The sequence below is a fragment of the Podarcis bocagei genome (assembly GCF_964188305.1).
Source record: "Podarcis bocagei genome assembly, chromosome: 10".
Classification (NCBI taxonomy): domain Eukaryota; kingdom Metazoa; phylum Chordata; class Lepidosauria; order Squamata; family Lacertidae; genus Podarcis; species Podarcis bocagei.
The window spans coordinates 76,875,763-76,900,907 of NC_138135.1; the positions used below are offsets into that span (position 1 = coordinate 76,875,763).

Sequence of the window (25,145 nt, forward strand, 5' to 3'; positions counted from 1 at the left end):
GCCCTCGGCGGCGCTGCCTCAGAGGCGCCGAGGCCGAGGAGGAGTCCGCATCGGGGCGCCATGGCCGAGGGACCCAGCCACGCCGACAGCGCCGCCTCGCTCCGGCTGCGCGCCCTGCTGCGCCACGTCCTGCCCGGCTGGGGGCCGGGGGCCCGCCGCCCCGTATCCTTTGGAAGGAGCCGCGGCCGGGCGGGCGGGCGGCAGGAGAAGCGCCTCCTTGGGGACGAGGGAGGACGAGGAGGGGAGGCCGTGGGATTCAATGGGGGCGTTGGAAGGGGCCCCCGAGGGCCCTCGAGTCCGGGCGGGAAGCCGCGACCCTGGGAGCCAGAGACTCGTCCTCGCCCTCCTCTTTCTCGGACAAGCTCTCCAACTCCCTCGGACCCTCCTCCGGTCGAGGGAGCTGGAAGGGGCCCGAGAGGCATCTCGTCCAGGCCCAGGCACCTGTCCATCTCTCCTTCGCCTTTCTGGGCTCAGTCCCTTCCAGGCAGCTTCACCTGCATCATTAAGTTGGAACAGACTTGTAAGAAAGTCTGCAGAGAAACAGCCTTTGAAACTCGGGCCGACACGGTCTCTGGAAGAGTCTTGAGTCTGTTGGACCTGCATAGCAGCAGAACTTTTAAAAAATGCATCTTTTCCTAACATTCAAATTGGCAAGGGGAAAAATCTTCACCTGTCGAATTGCTGCTTTTCTGAGGCTCCTTAGAAGTGCATAAACCTTCTGTGGGGAGAGGGCAGAGAGGACCTTGGTAACTGCCTCTCCCAGACATGGGACCTAATTCTAATTCCCAGACCAGGTCCCTTCTCAGGCTTCACCACTTCTTGGGTTTGGTTTGTATACTGACTAGAGAGCTATGTAATTCTTATATAACTTGATGGGCCACTTGAATGGCTCTGTGTCTATTATGCTGGCCTCTTTAGTTTAAATGCAAAGCAGCCCTTTTAATTATAAATCAAATTATCTTGTATCTAGTCAAGATTGCATATGTCTGAGCAAGGGTTGTACAGACTTTGGCCCCAGTGAAGCTGAAACTAATCGTTTGAAGCATTGCAGGGGGTTGGACTAGATGACCCTCAGGATTCCTTCCAACTGTACAATTCTGTGTTTATATAATTCTGTCAGTGGGTGGCAAATAACTGCAAGTGTGTTTAAGCAAAATTATGCACAGCACAAAGAATTCTGCAGGGATAGGAAAATACCTGCAGTGGCCTTTGCACCCCCCCCCCCCAAATATCCTGATGATTTGGACATGTATCAGTCCAATTTCTGTTGTCTCTCCATTGTTATTCACAGCTTTGCAGGGATATATTTTGATGGAAGAAACATTTCTTTATATTGCATATTAGATTTACAGCTCTGATTGCTGCTAACCTTTCTATTTATTATTATTTTTGAACTAGCAATCTTGCTTTTGACCTTTGTACTTGGTACTGTTACATAAGGTATATGTGATTATCTAATACTTTTTCTAATACTTTTTCCTTGATTCTCTTCCCCTCTCCCCCACTATTTATTACTAATGTGTTTCAAGATGAGGAACAATAGAGAAGTCTGAGCATTTTCAAGGTTTCCTGAAATTTCCTCTCTGTTGAATACAGATTTAGCAACTCCCTTTAGGTCTGTCACTAGTTATGTGTATAGTATTATGCATCCAGTGGTTGGACATGCAAAATGCCATCCTAGATATTTTATGCATTGGGGAGATAAGTTGGAGGTGGGTTTGCAAGCAAGATAGGCAGTGGGGGAGTGCAGGTTGTAGTTATCTCTTCTCCTGCTTCTCTTCTCCCCGTCCTACTGCCAGCTCAGCATACGTTAATAATAATAATAATAATAATAATAATAATAATAATAATAATAATAATAATAATAATAATAAATTTTATTTATATCCCGCCCTCCCCAGCCGAAGCTGGGCTCAGGGCGGCTAACAACAATAAAATAATACAACATTCTAAAATAATTTCATTATAAAATCAATTCAAATCAGATTAATGGCAACCATTGGGCTAGAGTTCTGTGAGAATCGCCAAAGGAGGGAGTCAGGCTGTGCCCTGGCCAAAGGCCTGGTGGAACAGCTCTGTCTTGCAGGCCCTGCGGAAAGATGTCAAGTCCTGCAAGGCCCTAGTCTCTTGTGACAGAGCGTTCCACCAGATCGGAGCCACAGCCGAAAAAGCCCTGGCTCTGGTTGAGGCCAGCCTAACCTCCCTGTCGCCTGGGACCTTCAAGATGTTTTTGTTTGAAGACTGTAAGTTCCTCTGTGGGACATACCAGGAGAGGCGGTCCCCTAGGTATGAGGGTCCTAGGCCATATAGGGCTTTAAAGGTTAAAACCAGCACCTTAAACCTGATCCTGTACTCCACCGAGAGCCAGTGCAGCTGGTATAGCACCGGGTGAATGTGATCTCGCAGCGAGGACCCCATAAGGAGTCTCGCTGCGGCATTCTGCACCCGCTGGAGTTTCTGGGTCAGTCTCAAGGGCAGCCCCACGTAGAGCGAGTTACAATAATCCAGTCTGGAGGTGACCGTCGCGTGGATCACAGTGGCTAGGTCAGGGTGAGAGAGGTAAGGAGCCAACTGCTTAGCTTGGCAGAGATGAAAAAATGCCGCCTTTGTTATAGCTGCAATCTGCGCCTCCATGGAAAGGGAGGTGTCAAAGATTACACCCAAACTCTTAACGGACGGTGCTGGTACTAATTGTGCCCCCACAAGAGATGGGAGTTGCCCCCCCCCAATCCCATATCGTCCCGCCCCAGCCAGAGGACCTCTGTCTTCGAAGGATTTAACTTCAACCGGCTCCCACGTAACCATCCAGCCACAGCTTCCAGACATCTGGTCAGTGTGTCTGGGGCCGAGTCAGGATGGCCTTCCATCAACAGATAGAGTTGGGTGTCATCAGCATACTGATGGCAGCCCAACCCAAAACTCCAGAAAAGCTGGGCGAGGGGGCGCATAAAGATGTTAAAAAGCATCGGGGAGAGTATCACACCCTGAGGCACTCCACACACCAAGGAGTGGCGCAATGACAATTCCCCGCCAAGCGCCACCCTCTGTCCCCGACCAGAGAGAAACGAGCGCAGCCATTGAAGGACTGTGCCCTGGATCCCCACATCAGCAAGGTGGTCCAGGAGTTCGTGATCGACCATGTCGAAGGCTGCTGACAGGTCTAGAAGAATCAGCAGCCCCGACCCACCTTGATCCAGCTGCCTGCGGAGATCATCTGTTAGGGCGACCAGGGCCGTCTCGGTCCCATGACCAGTGCGGAAGCCAGACTGGAATGGATCCAGAGCCGATGTTTCATCCAGAAACCCACCAACTGCTCTCTCAATCACCTTACCCAGAAACGGAAGATTCGAAACTGGGAGGTAATTGGATAGATCTAAGGGATCTAATGATGTTTTCTTTAAGAGTGGGCGCACCACTGCCTCCTTCAGTTCCCCTGGGAATGTCCCGGTGCCAAGGGACAAATTGATGATATCCCCCAGGGGGGCCCGCACCTCGTCTGGACACGCTTTAATCAGCCAAGACGGGCACGTATCAAGAGGACAGGTGGTGGGCTTTCCAACTTGGAGGAGTCTGTCCACATCGGCTGGGGATATCCGGTCAAAGTGGTCCAATACTGGACCCGAGGACAGTCGAGGGGCCTCCAGTTCCTTTATTGTATCCAAATTGGCAGGGAGGTCATGGTGGAGCAACAGGACCTTCTCCACAAAAAAGCTCGCAAATGCCTCACAGCTGTGTGTCAAATTGTTATTTAAATTTGGCTGTTCCTCGAGGGACGTTAAAGACCTAATTATACTAAATAATTGCGTTGGGCGAGAGCTAGCGGATGCAATGGAGGCCGAGAAGTAAGACTTCTTAGCGGCCTTCACTGCCATCTGGTAGGTTTTCATAAAAACCCTATATGATGTTCTTGAGGCTCCATCACGGGCACCCCACCATACTCGCTCTAGCCGTCTGAGGTCCCGCTTCATTTTCCGGAGCTCCGGTTTCTGCAGGGTCGCAGAGGGCACTTAGGTGCGATCTCATCAATGGCTGCCAGGAGCTGGGTATTCCAGCCCTCAACAAGCTCAGTCAATGAGTCGCCAGGGGGAGCAAGGTCCCGCAAGGCTTGGCGGAATCTATCAGGGTCCATCAGCCTCTGTGGGCAAACCCAGATCGGCTCGCCACCTAAGCAGGGTGGGGGTGGAAAGTCAATCCTGGCTTTCAGAGTGTATTGATCAGACCATGGCACCTTCATCGAAGGAGACATGACCACATCTATACCTAAGCCAAAGATCAAATCCAGCGTGTGGCCTGCTTGATGTGTGGGGCCCGAAACAAACTGGGAGAGCCCTAGTGTCGCCATGGAAGACACCAGGTCCTGAGCCTGTGAGGAGGGAGTGGCATCAGCATGGATGTTGAAGTCCCCCAATACCAATAGGTTAGGGAACTCCAAGGCCCAGCCGTCCACCGCCTCCAGTAGGCCTGACAGGGTGGCTGCTGGTGCGCTAGGTGGCCGGTACACCAGCCAGACAGCCAAGCTCACCTCAGAGCCCCACACTAGGCCAACACATTCAATGCCGGGGATTGATGGCGATGGTAGAGCCCTGAAAGAACAATCTTCCCGGATTAATAATGCCACCCCTCCCCCCCCCGGCCCACAGTCCGCGACTGGTGGAGGACGGAAAAACCCGGGGGCGCCATCTCTTGTAAGGTAACTGTTTCCCCTTCGCGCACCCAGGTCTCTGTCACACAAGCCAGGTCAACCCCGTGCGAGGTAAAGAAATCTCACAGGGTGGCGGTTTTGTTGCCTATACACCTGGCATTGCACAGCACCAGTGACGGAGGTGAGTAATCCTTGCTCACCCTACCCTCGTCCCTTGGGATGGGGCGCAGATTGGAAGGGGTACGAGCATATCCGTATCTCGATCCCCTTCGCCTATGACATCTGCCCCCACCGCCATACCTCCCTCGCCCCTCCACAGTAGCAGTCCCAAGCCTCATACTAGCCTCCATTGATGGCAATTGATGTTATTCTTTCCCAGCCTAGTTGTTCTGCTTATAGTATCAGCAACTCGATAACTCTAATTAGTCGAGTAGAACAAACCAGCTAAACATCAGCTACCTCTCTGATTATATGAAACTATTATATTCTTTGTCAGCCTACTATTATAATATTAGGCAAACCAATTAATTAAATTAAGAAATTGAAAAATAACCCCCAAAACATTCCGTAGCGAAACAAAACTACCACATAACATACATTAAGGGGGGGGGGGAAACACCTAAATAGCATCAAACACCTAACAGTAAGCAAGGAAAACTTAAATATTATCATGAAACAATGAACTATAAAAAACTAAAACAAATGGCAAAAGGAGGGGGGAAAGGAAAGAAAAAAGTTATTGTAGCAGACGAAGTTCTTGTAGCATCACGCGCGAGCTCGAGTCTACTCGAATGATCTCTGAATCTGCCAACCTGAACAACCAGGCGACATCGGGGGGTGGGGGTGGGCAGAGGAAGGTGGGGCAGGCTCAGTAAATGCCCTGTTCGATGCCGTGCCCAATGGTCTCAGGGGGCCCTCCTCTTGCTGTTGCGCTAGCACTTGTAGCGGCAGAGAAGGTGTTCCTCTTGGCATCAGGAGTCCTCTGGTTTCCCCCACTGCTGGTGTTCTCAGGGCCACAGAATCATACCTCTCCTCTGCTACAACCAGCTGCCAGCCCTGTGGCTTAAGAGTCTCTGGCGTCTTGAGGGTGGAGCCCCCCCCCGGCTCCCTAGGTGCCTTTCAATTGAGTCTATCTTGACCCAGGCTCCATGCCGAGCACTCGACCAGTCTGTCTCAGTCCAGGAGCACCGCTGGCATGCAGGGCAGCCGGACCCACAGCTGGGAAGACAGAGCAGGCACACAGCAGAGTTGGACCCAAAGCCAGGAGGGCAGAGGCAAGCACAAACGGAACACAGCTTCACCTCCCTTAGTTCATTTAAAATGCCGAGTCAAAGCCTGAGTCAGAGTCAGTTTGGAAAAAGTTCAGGAGATTAATTAAATTGTTTAGAGTTACGAGTCCTTGAAATAAGCTGGGCGGCGGCTGTTAAGCTGTTTGACTTCGTTAGATCTAATTTACAGCGCCAACTTCACAAGTTCCCTGATATAAAACCCCAGGTTGCCAAACTTTTGATAAGAAGAGGGTTAAAAGATTAAGAAGTTAAAATGTTGCAAAAGTTAAAAGGAGTAGGAGCCCCCAACATCTAATTGAGGAGCTCTAACAGGAGCGTCTTACCTCAACACCATCTTGCAAGTACCAGGTATCCACCTCTCAAAGTTGCATTTACTGGAAAGTTTCTTTGCCCCTTCAGGTCATCAGAACGCCACTGTGACTGTATGAATATCTGTCTATCTACCATCTATCTCTCTGTTTTCTATTTTTCTATATATCAAATATCAGTCAATACAGTGCAGCCCAATACAAAGGAAAAAGGAGGAGAGGAGCTTTGGTCTGTTCTAATGAAACAATTACGTCAGTCATTTCTATCTTTGAAAAGTGTCATGTTAAAGCTTCCAGTGAGAGAGAGCCCATGTTTTTTAATTACTGCATAAGAAATAAAACTTGTCTAAATAGCATAAAGATTTTTCTGCCTCTTGAATTTTTCTACACAGTCAAAGGTTGACAGCTTTATTTGCCCATGACTGCCAAGTCCCAAAGTTTCTGATACCGGACTTCCATAAGGTCGGTGTCACAAGTTCTCCAGAATCTAGCTGCTGTGAGCTTTTTTGCAATATTTAATTATGTGGTGACCCAAATCAAATAGAGAGAGGGAGATAATTTTTGGATGACCTATTTGGTTATTCACTCAATTTTGCGAAAGACCTGTAACCAAACTTGTTTGACTAGGGCAGTACAACCAGAGGTGAAAAAATGAGCCAAAGCTGCTACCATATCTCCAGCAGTTGGTAGTGCGTAGTCGTTTTGTAATTTTATTCAAAGAGAAAGGATACATACACCAACGATATATGATTCTATGATAAAAGACCTTGGATGCAGTTTCACTGAAACTAATGTCTACTGAATTATCTTCACAAATAAGGTATCTCAGGCATACCCTTAGTATGTTTTTCTGCTCAATGTTTATGCACTGTGTTATGACTTCATGATATATACAAACCAGGGACAGTTGCATCAGCACCTGTCCTGGCCCTTTTCTTCTATTTTGGAAAAAATACTAAAAATTATCAGAATATTGATAGCAACAACAATGGATGTTTCCCTGTTAGAAGTTTCTATTGATGATAATTCCAGACTGAATTCTCTGTGAAAGAAATGAACATGATTGTCTTTTCATAAGGTAAAGGTAAAGGGACCCCTGACCGTTGGGTCCAGTTGTGACTGACTCTGGGGTTGCAGTGCTCATCTCGCTTTATTGGCCGAGGGAGCCGGCGTACAGCTTCTGGGTCATGTGGCCAGCATGGCTAAGCCGCTTTTGGCAAACCAGAGCAATGCACGGAAACACTGTTTACCTTCCCGCTGGAAGGTACTTACACTTTGATGTGCTTTCGAAGTGCTAGGTGGGCAGGAGCAGGGACTGAGCAACGGGAGCTCACCCCGTCGCGGGGATTTGAACCGCCAACCTTCTGATCGGCAAGTCCTAGGCTCTGTGGTTTAACCCACAGCGCCACCCGCGTTCCTTTGTCTTTTCATACTGGGCACCAATTATGGAAAAAAATAGATTGAAAGAGTAGCATGTATGCCTTGGTCTTTTGACTCGTATTTTTGTAATTTTTGTGGATTGGAATGTGTGGCACAAAGCTTTTAATGTTGTTGCAAAAATACTTTAAAAAACTGAATAGAGTTAATATCACAAATGGGTTTATCAGTAAGCTATGGTTGTCCACAGTTACCAAAATATACATACTAGCAAAACTGCCTGTGCGTAATGTGTGAAATGCCCTATTGGATAAATGAGCTTACTTGTATTAATCTAAAACACTTTACAGTGGTACCTCAGGTTACATACGCTTCAGGTTACAGACTCCGCTAACCCAGAAATAGTGCTTCAGGTTAAGAACTTTGCTTCAGGATGAGAACAGAAATCGTGCTCCAGCGGCACGGCGGCCCCATTAGCTAAAGTGGTGCTTCAGGTTAAGAACAGTTTCAGGTTAAGTACGGACCTCCGGAATGAATTAAGTACTTAACCCGAGGTACTACTGTATTCATTTTTTTCAAAAAAAGAATGTCAAAGTCAAAAGGCATATTTACAATATTACATTCATGAGCATCATAGTCTTGGAATTGATTAATAATTTAACAAAGTTTAAAGAAAAAGGGGGAGGGGGAAACCCCAGTGTTCTTCTCCTGCTATTACGGCATTTGCAACAAATGTATTTTCGGAATTACATAAATTGCATTTCCATTCTAAAATATATCTCCAGTTGCCATGAAAGACTTATTTGCTTTTATTTGCCCGTACCAAAGCTGCAACTTAAGATATGGCCTTCAATGAAACTAATTGCACTACTTGAGTATGGAAGAAGTCTGATATCCATTTGGAAACCATTGGAATCTTGCTCTTAAGGGAATACTTCCTGCTGTTCTTTGCTGTTTCCAACTATAATTGCTCTATGATTTAGTGGAAATGCATATCCAGTTCAACTTATTTCTTCATTGAATTATTTCTTATTTCTATATTTCCATCCAACAAACCTTCATTTTGGAACAGTGTTATTCCTACAGTTGTTGCCAGCAGTTTCCTTTTTTATTTTGTAGATTTTTCTGACGAAATGTTATATCACTGGTATTTTTTCTAAATTTTCTTGGAAGACTCCACTTTGTGTTTGGCAATTGCTTTCCATCTGGTGTTTTTGTTAATATTTAGAGAGTACAAATATAGAAGACACTATTGTAAAAAAAAAAAAATTGCTTTCCCCAAATAGTTTTCCATTTGTCATTAGAAGTTGCCACCAAGGTGACAAATAAAAACTTAAAACAATCAATGTTTATTATACAAACTCTGTGAACTGTAATATTCAGTATGCTGTCTATGGGTTACATTAAAATGTCCCCTTCCTAGGCAGTTAACTTGCATCAGGGAAGGGAACCTTTGGCTCCAATCCTGTGCATTGCACAAGATGATAGATTGTATAACTCAGTTTAAAAAGAGTGAAAACAGTGGGGAGTGTGTATGTGAGGAGAATCACTTCTTTTGTTACGATTTGTTGAGTGGATCCATACATGCGTTCTGTTGTATCTTCCTATATCCATACTGTGTCCCAGGCTTCATAATTTGCAAAATGTATTCAAACTGTAATTCTTATTTCAGCAGAAGGAGCCATATCTAATGCTACTATTATTCTGCTATCACAGCAGATTTCTACTGGAAGTAAACTTTCCCTCTCTTTCTGGCAGTGCCCCATGAACACTCAAAACCTGCTCCAAAGGGTTGGAGAACCCTCCACAGTAGATTGAGGGTGTGCGGGGAGCCCCTGTTATGTCCCTGCAACATTGGAATGTATCATATAATCCAAATATTCCTTATTTGCCCTCCCCTCCTTTTTAATATCATAGTAAGTATTTCAATAGGATTGCTCATCTTCTTTTCTGTTTTTAACCAGTGGGGTTTTTTCGTTTCTGTTTTAATCAGGCTATACACTGTTTAATTGAAGGGGCATAATAATCCAAAACTATTTGTCAGAGAAGTCACAAAGATCATAAACTTTTAAATAGATGCATCTTGTTTCAAATTAAAGTTGTTTGTAGAATCCTTTCCTCAGGTTTCTTTAGAAAAGAGAACTGGTGTATTTTTTTGGGTGGGAGAGGGAATATTCATAAAACATTCATTTTCAAAACTGCAGTCTTTCCGGGAAACTTGTGAGAATGGCAGTGTGCCAGGAAACAGGGAATTATATTCACGTATAAATATGTACAATTTTTTTGGCAAAGGGTGTTTAAGGAGATAACAGAAATCACTGGATTAAAGCTGACCAAAAGTCCAGAGGTGGCTTTATTATCAATTTACGATGGGGTGGAAGGTTTGCAGGCTAGGAAGGGCTTGCTCACAAATTTATTGACAGCTGCACGAGTTTTTATAGCTAGGAAGTGGAAGAGGCAAGCAGAATATAAAATGGAAGAAGTGGGATATAGCTATTAATGATAAATTAATGTGTCATTAAGGTAAGACAGAGAATATGCAGGAGAAATGATTTTGAGGAGATATGAATGGTGTTTGTAGAATTTGTACTGTTAAAACGGAAAGGGGTAAAACCATCGCAAGAGGTGCTGAAATTCTGGGAGGTTGGATAGTTACAGTGGAATGGTCTTGGTGATGGGCTGCATATTTTTATTCTTTTTTATTTATGATTATTACTTTGTCAAAAAGAAAAAAGTGGCAGTTTTCATAATTGTCTTATGATTAACTTGGAATGTTTTTGTTTTATGTCAGGAGGGGAGATAAATGCTTAGGTGTTTGATTTTGGGTTGCATGAAAATCCCCATGTCTTACTATTTATTTATTTTTTAAATCTACCTTCTTTAACTGTAGCTTAAAATAAATAATTATAATGTAGAATGGCTATCTTCCAGTTCTGCTGCATGCGGCTTTAAATTATTAGGAAAACTTGGGAGATTAGTGGTGTACATCAGAATAAAACTAATGTACATTATATTTCCTCCTCCATGTTAATAGTTCCTATGATTCAAAATGAGTTCTGAGTTTTTATTTCACCCCATAAGATATAATATATATTCAAAACCGTATTTAGATTCCTTAACTTGTGCTCAAGACACAAATTCCAACTTCAGCCCAAGTAACTACGGTGAAATATCCAATTCAGTACCGGTAGGTAATTTTTCTTTTTCTGTATAAAAATTAGATGTGTTGTGGTGATCATGGCAATGAAAGGAAACCATATATTTATTTTTTGGCTAGAATTCCAAGCTTGAATTTGGTGAGGTTTTGATAATTTGGGGTGGATTAACCATCACATTGCTCTGAATTCCTGCAGATTTTGCAGTTCTGAAATAGTAGAACAGCAAATGTTGGGATGCAGGATGCAGCAACCATTGCCCTCTGTTTCCCAGTATTTTGCTGTCTCATTTTTGTTCCTGCTCTCCCAATAGCTCCCTGCAGCATCTCTGTGTGAAGTAAAGATAGGGCACATAGTATAAACTAAATAACCCAATAGCACAGTTCCGTCTTGTAGCAAGTCCCTTTGCATTCATTATCTCTTAATCCATGCTAAGTATATTTGGATTGCAACCTAAATAGTTTATTTCATGCAAAGACCCCCTTTTTGTTTATATGCCAAATTCTATCTCAGCAGCACTCAAAAGCGGCATATAACATGAAATACAATTGTATTTTGCTGATGTGGTTGTTTCTTACCTACTGGGGGGGACAGGTTACAGCTAGCAATTGCAACACCTGAAACTTAATCCAAAAATTTAAAAATATATACATTTATTATTTTGTAAATATGTATTTTTATTTATTTATTTATTGTTTGTTTGTTTGTTTGTTTGTAATGGCATGCTGTTTCTGGGCATGGTTGCATCTGTGTATTTGTGATTTAGTAGAAACTTTTGTGCCTCTATACTCAAGAAGCAAGCAGCAAACTAACTTTTGTGCTGACTTCATGGAAATAAATACCTTCATGGTACTGCAGATTTTGAACATCAGGGACCCCCTCCCACATGGACCTGCCTGTTTTCCCTAGAGCTCTTCTGTGCTACAGAAGACCCCGGGGTGTGTTGGAGGCTGCAGAAGAGTTCCCAGGGAGACCTTATCTCCTAGACTTCATCCTTGCCCTGTGAACTTATCCAGTGTGTGTTCCTATCTCCGCAGTTACACCTTAGATAATAATGTTCTAAGCCCAGAGCAAAGGGATTTCTATGAGGAGAACGGCTATCTCGTCATAAAAAATCTGGTCTCGGATGAGGATGTTGAACATTTCAGGTAAACTGTAGCCATGTGTCCTAATCACATATAGTGAGATTGTCTAAAACAAGCATCTTCAACCTTTTCAGACCCAGAACTCACTTTTCACCCAAACATGCATTCAGGACCCATTTCTTCATCTCTTTTTCCATATCTTTGCAGGGTGGGAGTGCTCCTGTTTCAACCCCCCTTGGGTCAGTCTTGACCCCCCCCCCGGGGTACTTGACTCCACCCCCAGTGGTTTAAAACACACTGGTTGCAGTCCAGAGGTCTCTCTTGAGGTGTGCCCAAGAGCATGTGTTTGCCAAGCAAGACCTGAAGGCCGCAGGAAGGGCCCCACTCCAAATGAAAATTCCCCCTGGATTTACAAGAACATCCAGCCAGTTGATACGAGGCATAATTCACTTATAAATATACACTCAAAGCCTCACAGAGAATGAGTTGTGTGGATCTCTAGTTCTGAGTTATTACCCATAATTTTGCACCAAGGTGTCCCAACTTCATACCAAGTCGGCTGCAAGAGTACCCTCTGCCCACACACTGCTTTGTCATGGGGGGCAGGGAAGCAAGCCCAAAATTTCACACACACTCACACACCCCAGATAAGCTAGGTGCTGGACTTCAGGAAGGAGGCACAAGGTATAGAGCTTTCCCACCTCTTTTCCAAAGCTGGGAATGTGCTAACTAGGCTTTGGGAATGAGGTGGGAGGACTTTAGGACCCTGTCTGAACCCTTACACCTTCTTCCCACAGCCCAAGGCCTCTCTGCCCTGAGTTTGGAAAGGCAGTCCAAGGGCTGCCCAAAAGAGCCTTAAGGACTGCTTGTGGCCCTCAGGCTTCGCTTTGAACAGCCTTGTTTTGCGCAATAGAAGTATCCAGTTCATTTAGCAAGGGCAATAACATGGTTAAATAGCCTAGTAAACTTTGCCAAAGTAAATTTTTAAAATTCCCTCTTCAGAAATGAGTTCATGAAGATCTGCAGACAGGAAGTGATCGTCCCTGGACTGGTGGTCATGAGAGATGTGTCAATTGCCAAGTCTGAATTTATTCCAGATCAAAGAGCAGTTTCAAAACTACAGGATTTCCAGCACCATGAAGAGCTCTTCAGATATTGCACATTGTCTCAGGTTAATTTTTTTTAAAAAAAGAATATCCTGAAGACCACAAATAATCTGCATTTTTTTATATGTGGTCCTTCACATTATATTAATTCGGAAGAAACTTGTAATCTCTATATACAGTCTCCATAGCCTGATCTAAGGATGTTGCCCTGTGCTGCTCTAGAAAATCGCTGCCCAGCTCTTTAGCCACAGGCAAAGTCTGCACTGAATAGACACCTTCATTATTTAGGTTACTAGCGTAGTATGGCATGGAATAGCACCATCTATCAAAAGTTAAGAGACCCTGAGGATGAAATGACACATGATGCCAGAGGCCCGTGACTTTTTCATAAGGATTGCTTAGTTCCTGTCCATTTCAATGGGATATGCATAGGGAGACATTGCTGGTGGATTCTGTCAGTAACTTGGATGATGGCAGTTTTTGCACAGGGCAGCGATTTTGCATAAAACTGGTTGCTTCTTCAACACTGGTGTATCGATCATGCGTATTCACTTGAGTCTTGCCCGTGAAATATAAGGGGTAATATATTTTTAGCATGTTTAAATATGCATCTCATGAGAAACTTTCTTCACCTTAGATATTGAAATATGTCGAATGCTTCACAGGACCAAACATCATGGCTATGCACACCATGTTGATAAATAAGCCGCCAGATTCTGGTAAGAAATAATTGAACAGAGGAGAAATAAAATACTCTGTTCAAGAATGCAAGCGTGTATTTAAATATTAGCAGACTTGTCCTTTTTTCTTTTTCTTCTGCAAGGTCCTGTAGGTATCATTAGTGAGTTAGCTGCTGTGATGCAAGTCTAAATGAAAATATATACCACTAACATGGTTAATATACATTAGGTTTGGTATTGATACACTCTAAACAATGGGACCTTTTCCCCCGTTTACGGCTTTGTTGCCTCAAGATAATCTGTGAGCAGGGACAAACCTAAAAGTGGAAGTGGCACGATTTTCTCTCTTGCTGCCATCTTCCTCTTCCCCATGTCTCTGCCCATAGCTTGATTTCATTAAATGGCATGTTGCATATCCTTCTCTAAGTCATTGGTTTGCAGTCCTTTGGTGACTTGCCAGCCATTTCAGTTCAGTGCCAAGGATTCTGGTGTCTTTGTTTTCTCAAAGTGTATATAGAAGCATACTCTGTAGGCAATAAACACTAGTTCACAAAATTTAGCGATATGGAGGGCCAAGGGGGGTGCATCATCATCATCATCATCAACAACAACAACATTTATTATTTATACCCTGCCCATCTGGATGGGTTTCCCCAGCCGCTCTGGGCGGCTCCCAGCAAATTATTAAAATACAATAATTCATCAAACATTAAAAGCTTCCCTATACAGGGCTGCCTTCAGATGTCTTCTAAAAGTCAGATAGTTGTTTATTTCTTTGACATCTGGTGGGTGGGCGTTCCACAGGGCAGGCGCCACTACATTAGGGGTTTATGGGGGGAGGAAGAGCCCCACTGAAATGGGCTATAGATCTTTTGAAGGAAAGAACGAAAATAAGTTGGACACTATTGGGAGGATCTACTTGCAGAAGGAGAAAATGTATATATTGTATATTTTTGTCATTGTGAGCTGCTTTGAGGCCTGGTGAAAAGTGGGATATAAACATTTGTAAATAAATAAATAAATAAAATATTAAAGGACATAGAAGCTGGTAAGGAGCCCCTGGATGCAATCCCATCTGGGTCACTTTCAGGGCTGCTGTCAGGAGGGAACCTCTTGGCTTTCAGATGTCCCAGTCGCCCACAAAATGTGCTCCTGGGTTTTAGCTCTAAGCAGTGGCAACGTATGCTAGTAAGGTGACTCAGGTAAAGAGGGGTAGATTAACTGGATGAGGAAATCTATGCATAGCTCCTACCATGCCATCACTACGATATATGGACGTGTATAGCCATTGCCAGCTTAAATCCAGAAATACCAGTCCTGGTTCGAGTCTTTGAATGCCACTGGAGGTGTAGCCGAAACTGCATGAGAGGTACTGGTAGACTCTGGAGAACAGAGGGTTTCAGAGGCTTTAAAAGAAATTGGTGGAAGGTGGGATGAGGGGGGCAAAACTAAAAAATAATTCAGTGGCAAGGAATGTTGGCTGCCCGAATGGGAGAAAAAATGAGAACCAGGTGGGAGCGGAACAGTTGGACTCAGGTATACAGATAATCTCATTCTGTATTGGTCACTTCTGCATCACACTGAGAATCTATTTTTAAATGTCCTGAGGGATGGAAGTTAGAGCCACCCATGGACACTGTGGAGAAAGTACAAGGTGTGACCGGAAAGTTTGGTGAATGATCGCAGAAATCCGACAGCAAGAAATACTCGAACATACATACCTTACAGGCCTTCAAAGTAGGCCCCTCTGATACAATGCACCATTGACAACGTTCATAGAACTGTTGGAAACTTCTGGAGAAGTCCTCTTTTCGTACGGCTTTCAGTTCCCTCATCACAGCAGCTTGGACGTATGAAATGTTGGAAAATCTTTCAGTGCAGATTTCAGTTTTGGAAAAAGAAAGAAATTCGGTGGGGCCAGATTGGGAGAATATGGAGGGTGGGACAACTCAGTAACCTTAGTAACGATTTCACACGAAATATGCAGTCGTTCCACCATCATTCGGACAGACACACGCTGATCCCGCATCTGCTAGACCAAGGGTCATCTTTGATGGTTTGCTGCCCTTCAAGGAAAGGCTTAAACTACTCATGCACTGTCTTTCGAGTTACAGCTTCATCTCTGTACACAATTGTGACCATTTTGTGGGTTTCCAATGCCGATTGTATGTTTGAATATTTCTCGCTGTCCAATTTCTGTGACCATTCACCGAACTTTCTAGTCACATCTTGTAAATCATTTAATGTAGCTTATTCCACACCTGCCCACAAAAACAAGCCAAAATGTAGCAATCGTCTAATTGAGTGTGGTTTAAAACATGCCCACACACAACAGTGCTATTGTAAATCCCAAACAGATGTATTCACTTTTCCCATATTGCTGGTTGGATGGATAATGCATTATAGCAGCTTTGTGGTGTAGCCAGTTGAGCATCTTACAACAATCCTGCCATGTTAATCCATTGTTTTTTCCTCCACTTTGTGGATTAAGCGAAGAGAGTTGCGCACAGCTGCACTGCAGTGTAGTTCACTGTTAGAACCCTATTGCAGACATGAGGACTGTGCTGTGAGTAGTTTAACAGCAGTCCTGCCACATAGTCCACTGTTAATATTGAAGGCCATAGGCAGGGCTACTTCAGTCTGATCCTAGGCAAAATCCAGAACTCAGCTGCGAGCATCAACTTCACATTTCATTGACTTGCAGGTAGACTAGATGTTGGTTTTTTTGTTTTTAAATAGCACACAAAGAAAAACAAGTTAGTGCAGCAAGTCCTGTTTTGGGTGCTAACTTTTGCTCTGTAAACCCCCTGCTACAGACTCAGGTAAAACACACACAGCAAGGCCACACTGTGACATCTTGTTGTCTCATTGTGCTTGTATTTACTTACCATATTTTTTGCTCTATAGGACGCACTGGACCATAGGACTCACAGGACCATAGGAGGGGGAGAACAGGGAAAAAATTTCTCCCCCTCTCTGCTCAGCGCCCCTTCAGCGAAGCGGCAGGAGAAACGGAGCCCCTTCCATTTCTCCTCCCACTTCACTGAAGGGGCGCTGCGCAGAGAGGGAAAACTGTGCAGCGCCTCTCCAGTGAAGCGAAGCCTGGAGAGCAAGAGGGATCGGTGTACACCGACTCCTCCCGCTCTTCAGGCGGCTATCCGCAAGCCTTCTGAGCGCAGCGAGAACTCCCGCTGCTCTCCGAAGGCTTGCGGATAGCTGCCTGAAACCCCCAGAGCGCAGCGGCAGTTTGCGCTGCGCTCTGGGAGCTTCAGCTTCTCCTTTTAGCCGCGGGGCTGGGGCAGGGGAAGCCCAAGCTTCCCCCAACCCCAGCCCCCAGAACAGGTCGGGGAGCGGCGGTCCCTTCTCCCTCCTGGGGAAAAAGCCCGCAAGAGCTGCGCGAAGCTTTTGTGCGGCTCTTGGGGGCTTTTCCTGCCTGCCTCCCCCCTGCATTCACTCCATAGGACGCATAGACTTTCCCCCTTAGTTTTTAAGAGGGAAGAGGTGCATCCTATGGAGCGAAAAATACGGTAACTAATTCTGCATCTGTACTATGAAAGCTAATACAAATAATTGTTGCAGGAAAGAAGACCTCTCGCCATCCAATGCACCAGGATTTGCACTATTTTCCATTCCGGCCTGCAGATCGCATTGTTTGTGCCTGGACTGCCATGGAGAAGATTGATCGCAGAAATGGATGCCTGGTAGTTTTGCCAGGAAGTCATAAGGGGTCTCTGAAACAGCATGATTATCCTGAGTGGGAGGTAATTTCTTTATCCCTCCAGGGAGGGATGGAGGATGGAAGTATCTGCAAATTTGGAGGTAGCCAATAGCAGTTTTGCTAACTGAGTAGTATTTTCAGTGTCCTTATAATTAAAAGGTAAGGTAAAGTTACCCCTGCCCGTATGGGCCAGTCGTGTCCGACTCTAGGGTTGCGTGCTCATCTCGCTCTAGAGGCCGTGAGCCGGCGCCGTCCGAAGACACTTCAGGGTCACGTGGCCAGCGTGACTAAGCGGCATCTGGCGAGCCAGCACCAGCGCAGCACACGGAAACGCCGTATACCTTCCCGCTATAAAGCGGTACCTATTTATCTACTTGCACTTAAGAGTGCTTTTGAACTGCTAGGTGGGCAGGAGCTGGGACCGAAAGACTGGAGCTCACCCCGCCGCGGGGATTCGAACCGCCAACCATACGATTGGCAAATCCTAGGCACTGAGGTTTTACCCACAGTGCCACCCGCATCCCAGGCTATAATTAAAAAGAGGGCATTAAATTGAGATGAATGGGGAGCCAGTGGATTTGAGTTACATTCTGGACATCGGGAGTAGGAAAAGCAAAGGCAAGAAAAATTAACTTCCATGTTTGGGAAAACCAGCAAGGTTTGTAATGTCCCACCAGGTGTGGGGAGGGCCACGAGCTCAGAGGGCTTAGACAAAACGAATTAGACAGGCTTCTCAAATGCTGTGATAGGAAGCTAGAACATCCATGTTTGGTTGCAGGATGCATCTCCAAGATGCAAGGGAGAAAAGAGGCAGGAGGGCCATCGGCTTCACATTCAGCTTGTGAATTTCTCAAGGACCACCCTGTCCTTTGTTGGAAATTGAATCCTGGGCTACATAGGCCTTGCTCTCATCTAGCTATATAAACCTTTTGTATGAAAATAAGTTCTAAAAGTTTTTGAAGCTTGGATGATTGAAAACATTAAGCTTTTTAGGAAAAATAAGTTAAATTCATACATTGAACTTCCAGGGTGGTGTAAACAAGATGTACCATGGAGTGCGTGATTATGATAAAACTATTCCAAGGGTTCACCTTGCTATGGAGAAAGGAGACACAGTGTTCTTCCATCCCTTGCTAATCCATGGCTCTGGAATGAACAGGACTGAAGGGTTTCGTAAGGTAAGATGCTATTTGAGGTTGCAGGTGTTAGAACACCTGGATTATGCTGCTCAAGCAAAGTCAAGTCAAAGCTTCCCCATTTTCTTAATTAACATTTGATGTTTCTTAATCCTCCTGTTTAATTTGTTTTCGAGAGTGACTTAGACCTACATGTTTTTAGTTTAAAGCTGGTATAAAAAAGTAGTGAAGTGCTTACAAAGAGAAAAAGTAAATAATGTGGGTCTTTTTACAGGCAATTTCTTGTCATTACGCAAGTTCTGACTGCCACTATATTGATGTGAAAGGTACAATTCAAGAGAACATTGAGAAAGAAGTTGTGGAAATTGCAAGAACAAAGTATGGTATAGACTCGCCTATTCCCCTGAAGGTATTGTTTGTGAACGTCCTTCATCAAAAACTTTTCACGTCATACGTCTGACATAATGGTATTGGGAATAATTATTCCATTGGTGGTAGCCTACTCAGTCATGTACATGGGTGTTGAGCAGGTCAACATATTACAATTCTCACTACCACACCACACCATTGGGGGACAAGCACTCGGCATGCTGTGTGATTTGTGTTGCTGGCAGCGAACTGAGGTGTTGCCTTGCTCAGAGAGATTATTGGATGAGTACAGAGGCCTGTAGCTAGAGTGCAAGATGTTCCTCCTCTCAATAACTTCTGCTGCACTCCATGCCAAGAATAGACGTTTATCGTTCTGCATGAAGGTTCCTACTGGATCAGGACGGTGGAAAACATGCTTTAAAATGGCATTCTGTAATGAATATTGCTACTCTCTAGTTCTCTTTGCAACTGCCCTAATATATTTTTACTGATGGCTGGCATAGAAATTTCTGCAGTCGTATCAACCTGTAATACTGGTTGTACATGGAATTACATAGTAACTGAAGAAAGCCGTGTAGGGGATTAAATCACCACAACCCCCCAATATGGAAAATTTTATTCAGCTGCCTCTTTGGCTTCTAAGTTTTGAGCATGCATTGCGCACCTTCTTTGAAACCATATCTCAGCCACGGTACAGAAAGTAGGAAATTGCAATTTAACCAAAATACTCTGGTTCTCTCTTCACTGAAGCTCTCTTTTCCCCTGTTGAACAGAGCAGGAGGCTCCAGCCGTGCCACAGGCAGCCTCTTTGCTGCTGCTGCTGCTTTTCACTGAGATCTTGCAAAGCCTTGTACAGAACCAGAACTACTGGGTGTAGTGGGGGGGGGGTTTCTTCCATATACAGCTGTTTCTGTGTACAACAGGAATAATCTTGTGCACAAAACAAGGTTTTTCCTGTCCCACACCATAACTTTATTCCATTTTTTGATCTTTAGGATGTTTGGATGGTGCGAAGTCGTCTTGTTAAAGGAGAGAGGAGAAGTCTGTAGAATGTTATCTTGATGCCAAGGCTTAGTTCATGAACCCAGCATATCATTTTCTAACTGGGAGAAACCATGATCCTTTGGTTGGATGTGTTCAGAATTTTTCTTGCACTGAATATTTTTCAATTACTATGAAGTAAAACAGTTCTGAGGTATATTTATATTTGATAATGATGCTTAATTGAGAATTCTAGGCATACCTCCTTAGACACGCCTACTGTTCTGAGTAAACAATATTCTTAAGTTCAAGAACAGTTTTAACTATTTTAATTGATGCACTTCATGATCTACTTTATCCAGTATTGAATGGTAGACAGCTGTATGATTCAACAAGGCACTGAAACAGCTGCCTTTATGCAGTGATTCAGAATGTTCAAGCCATATCCTGTATTCTTAGTAGCGTAGCATTATTTTCTCCAAACTGGGTGAATAAATGAACAAAATGGCAAATGCAGTTCCATGTAAGTTAAAGGAATATACTTTGGGGCAAAAATAATTAAATATGAACTTCACATATGCTGGTAGACTTCTGACTAATCAGGAAAGGGCTCTCCATTTCCGATTGCCCCATCTCGAAAGGCTGTTGGGAGCAGTGTAGAAAAGCCCTCCCCCCCCAATGGCCAGAAGGCCGTCTTGTGTGGTCTCCTCTCATGTTCTCCTCTGAACAGAGCTTGGCTCAGCCTCCAGCAGCATATTGAACCAGTCAAGAAAACAGGCTTCTGCACCAATGGAATGCACAGGTTCTGCATAGGGGCTGCATTTGTTACCTAAGCTATACAAAGCTCTAACTAAAAGCTGTGTATTAGACTGTCAAAAGCCTATTGCAGTCAGCTTCATCAGCTTTTAAAAGAAATGACCAGTGGATTTAATCGCATTTGGAAAGTGCAATGTTACCCATATGACAGGCACGTTTTAAAAAATCAACTAAAAAGAGATTCAACTTAAATAGAAAATTAAGAAAGACAAATGACTAAACTAGAAAGTAATTACAATAATGAAAAAGAAAACCACCGTTATCATTTGGAGTTATGTGTGAAAATAATATATAAGATTGCATGCTTTCTTTGGGTTTTTTGTGTTCTCAGAGTTAATAAATAAACGTTGTGCTTCAATTAATATTTCTAGTGCTTCTCCTTTCCTTCATTTATAATACATAAGCTTAGTTAAATACACTACTACCCAGACATGTTCATACCAGTTCAAGGGAAATAGACTTTGAAGTTTTCCATTGGAAAGCTATTTGTCTTACTGCTCTGAGTTAAAGAGTAGTCAATTCCAATTCTAAATCTTTCTTATTAGCAATCTTTTTCAAGTACACAAGAAGAGTTGGAGGGATATTGGTTCTACAGTGGTGCCTCGCAAGACGAAATTAATTCATTCCGCGAGTTTTTTCGTCTAGCGAATTTTTCGTCTTGCGAAGCACGAAATCCCATAGGAATGCATTGAAATTCAATTAATGCGTTCCTATGGTCAAAAAAAGTCCAAACAAAGCCAAATTTGGTACAACAAGAGTTTATTAAGTGCTCTTTAAAGTCACACATACTGTAAAGAGCATTTCAAAAATTGAAGGTACAATAAATTAAGTTTCTAAACATGACAGAAAAACATTTAAAAATCAACAAAGTGTACAGTACATTTTCTAAGACTCTGGGGGACAACTCGAAGAAGGTTCCTCTTCCACTCTTTGCTTCTTGCTGAAGAACCCCCTCCTCAACTGTTCCCCCAGCCACCCACCACACAGAAATTCAAATCCAGAAATTTTTTTAAAAAACAGCAGAGTGGCCCAATGGTCACAGAAAATCATAAAAATGCAGAAAAAAGCCACACAAGCTTCCAGATTCTTGCAAACCCCTCCTCAACTGTTCCCCCAGCCACCCACCACACAGAAATTCAAATCCAGAATTTTTTTTAAAAAACAGCAGAGTGGCCCAATGGTCACAGAAAATCATAAAAATGCAGAAAAAAACACAAGCTTCCAGATTCTTGCAAACCCCTCCCCAACACCAAGTCCTTGAATTCCAAACACCCCAACCCAAAATCCAAAACCCCCAAAATGTTTTTAAAAGTTTAACTTACCAAATGGCTGCAAAAGAAGTTTTGGAAAAGCTTCAAAAATCACCAAAGTCTTCAAAAACCTCAAAAAAAGGCTACCACACCGCGTTCTATGAGTTGCTCCTCGAAGTCAAGTCGCAACTGTATTAACGGTGTTAAGAAAAAGGAAACAAACTTGCAAGACGTTTTCGTCTTGCGAAGCAAGCCCATAGGGAAAATCGTCTTGCGAAGCAGCTCAAAAAACCCTTTCGTCTAGCGAGTTTTTCGTCTTGCGAGGCATTCGTCTTGCGGGGCACCACTGTAGTTATATCTTTTATAACTGCAAGTACCCCTTTTCCAAAATTATAGTATTTAGGTCAGGGCCAAAAAATATGAACTAAATCATCTAAAGCTTGATGCCTCTCGTTATCTCTCCTGTTGGAGGCTGTAGATTTTGTTTAAGTTAATTCTGATCCATCTGGGGAAAATCTCTTGAAAGCCTTTTTGGGGACAAGGGTCTTTCCACCCCCAAAGATGATAGAATAAAGTTCATGCTAGTACTACACCTCAACATTGTAGTGCTGTCCTGCTGTGTGCTTTTTCCTAAAGAGCATTAGATTCAGTAGAATGGAACCCTTCCATTCATGGCAAGGGGCTTCAGTCTAGTGAGGGTTCCCAAAACAGAAGGAGGGGGAGCCATGTTTTTTGTCATTTTCCCATTCATTCTCCTATATCCCCTCTTGTGTTGTCCTGGAGGGTCAGCCACCCCCCAGGTGCAGACTTTTGGGAGGTGGGGGTGAACAAGGGGTTCTAGGGGTAAGATGGAAGTTGCAGAAGTCCCCACCCCACTTTTTCCATTTCCTTGATTTATTCTGAACATTTTGTAGATGGCCTCACCTGTTGTACAAGAGGAAGTCATTGTTCATGCTGCAGGGCACACAAATGGTTCAAACTACTGGCAAATCCATGGCCCTTGCTGCTTCTGTATCTGTGATGCATAACTGTTCTGTTCCTCAACAAATCTGGATGTAATGCATGACGTATTCTTGGAATAGGGATAAATGGAGGGCCGGTTGCTTAGAGGGGTGCAATTTCTAATCCATTAATAAACATGCAGTCCTCCCTTTACAGCTGATAAAGAGTGGATCAATGTGATATACAGTGGTGCCTCGCAAGACGGAAAACCCGCTAGATGAAAGGGTTTTCCGTTTTTGAGCTGCTTCGCAAGACGAATTTCCTTATGGGCTTGCTTCGCAAGACGAAAACGTCTTGCGAGTGTTTCAATTTTTTCCGCTTCCCCCCTTTTTCTAAGCCGCTAAGCCACTAATAGCCTTTTAGCCACTAATCCGCTAAGCCTTTAATAGCCGCTAAGCCTTTAATAGCCGTTAAACCGCTAATAGCGCTAATCCGTTAATAGGGTTGCTTCGCAAGACGAAAAAACCGCTAGACGAAGAGACTCGCGGAACGGATTATTTTCGTCTTGTGAGGCACCACTGTATAATGTTTAAACCAAATTAAGTTCACCCAAACATCCTTTCTCAAGCTGTTGTGATTTTGATTTAGGCTGTTGAGGCCATGATATCAACATCTACCCACCTACAGAAGGCTATTTCTTATCAGCAAGCACTTTAAACATATTGTTAACAATGCTCGGACACAAATTAATGTCACAGGAATTATCTATATTACCTAAACAAGTGCATTTTATGGGATTACCCAAAAGTGGTTTTTTTAAAAATACGACCTCTGAGCATTGCTTTTAAAAAAAAAGAATATCACCACAAAGAATCTAAATTTCAGGCAAACATCACAGGTCCAGTCTCTGTGGCTAATGCACATTATAGTTCTGATATATTTTTTCTCTCCTCTGTGGGTTGAGGTAGCGGAAGTGCAGAACCATTTTCCAGAATGCAGGCCAATAAACTGAATCAAACTCCTGACAAATGAGGTTCTGTCACTACTTTAGTTGCTCAAGGACATGATGTTCAGTCTGCTCTCCCAAAGGATCGTGTTTGCAGTTTAGCGATACTGTTGTGCCAGAGTTGGGTCAAACTTGGCCTGCGAGGCTGTTTTCTTCAAGCCCTGCCCACCTGCCATCATATGTGACATCAGGTGGAGCTTTGGGCATAGTGGGGCACTCCTGGTCATGCACTGGCAAGTGAAAGCAGCTATGGCTCTATTGCCCATAAGCTGATGGGCAATAGAGCCGAGACATGCTAGATCGGGTGTGGGAGCAGCTTCCCTGTGGAGAACGGATGGATGGTACTTGGAAGTCCTGACTTCAGACCGCAAGATGCCCAGTCCCCCAAGGCTTAATTCTGCAGCAAAGAACCATTGAGAAGAGCACGCCTGGCAGTACTGGGCAGCACAAGATGGCGCTACCCCGTTGGCATACAAACACTGCATTTTGCACAAGCATTGCTTAAAGAACTTCTTCCAGAGGTCAGCAGGTGGTGCTCTTTTCCCAGAGAGCCCAATTAGCCACTGCTGCTGCGTGTCTTTAGTGCAAGTTCTAGTCTGGAGTAGTCTCCCAATGTCCACAACATCGTGGCTCTAGACCAGATGTGTGTTTTGCAAATTACACAGAAGGGCAAGAAAGCAGTATTAAGTAGGGAGGAAAAAATCTTAATGGAGTAACATTTCTGAGTACGCACTCCTAAGGCTTGGTTTCTCATGTTGGCCTGCTTCACATGGTCACATTAAACAAGTAACGCTAATGCGAACACTCTTGTGAACAAGCAGCGTGCTGGTTTGCACTGCCGAAATTGTGCCTCGCTGTTCCCCTGCTGCTGTTGCGCTTCCAGGAAAGAAGCCATAGTCAGGCTTGTTGTGCGGGCTGAACATGGGCTCCTGGTTTCTTTCCTCGTCAGGCTGGGCCGTTCAGACAACACAACAAGCCAGACTTGCCTTCTTGGCAGCCGGGGAGAAGCAAAGTGGCCAGAATTTCAGCAGTCTGCAAAGGTACACTGGGCATTCACATTACACCATAGTTCATTTTAAGTATGGTTTGATGTAACATAATTCACGCATCAGAATAAGTTAAAGAGGGTAGCATGCACAATTAGGTACTATTTGTGTACATATTCATCAATATTAAACTTAGCCATTTACCTGGAATTCTTTTAGCTCATCTCTCTGTAGTGTGTAAATAACCTGCACAAATTAGCCTCCAATTTCCATGTTCAAAAGCAGCCGAGTTACTCAGA

At 44.0% G+C, this 25,145-nt stretch overlaps 1 protein-coding gene and 1 long non-coding RNA gene across 2 annotated transcripts in view; one reads left to right on the forward strand and one right to left on the reverse strand.

Annotated features, from left to right (window-relative positions):
* Window positions 1-20: 20 nt before the first annotated feature.
* On the forward strand, window positions 21-21,024 carry PHYH (phytanoyl-CoA 2-hydroxylase). The gene is made up of 9 exons (XM_081210764.1): window positions 21-162; window positions 10,748-10,803; window positions 11,809-11,919; window positions 12,859-13,027; window positions 13,600-13,681; window positions 17,222-17,403; window positions 18,389-18,538; window positions 18,771-18,905; window positions 19,861-21,024. The coding sequence occupies exons 1-9, from the start codon at window positions 61-63 to the stop codon at window positions 19,912-19,914; spliced, it is 1,041 nt and encodes a 346-aa protein (XP_081066890.1). The 5' UTR covers window positions 21-60; the 3' UTR covers window positions 19,915-21,024.
* The window catches only part of LOC308596009, a 29,112-nt gene continuing 23,822 nt past the window's right edge, over window positions 19,856-25,145 (reverse strand). The window contains exon 2 of the long non-coding RNA XR_014012262.1: window positions 19,856-20,108. This is a non-coding gene — a long non-coding RNA (uncharacterized lncRNA). The remainder of the gene's footprint in view (window positions 20,109-25,145) is intronic.

Bases quoted from the DNA above. Each gene is read 5' to 3' on its own strand.
- PHYH (XM_081210764.1), top strand. From the start codon at position 61: ATGGCCGAGGGACCCAGCCACGCCGACAGCGCCGCCTCGCTCCGGCTG. The intron at 11,920-12,858 runs GTAAACTGTAGC...TTCCCTCTTCAG, and splicing joins GAGGATGTTGAACATTTCAG to AAATGAGTTCATGAAGATCT. The intron at 13,682-17,221 runs GTAAGAAATAAT...TAATTGTTGCAG, and splicing joins AAATAAGCCGCCAGATTCTG to GAAAGAAGACCTCTCGCCAT.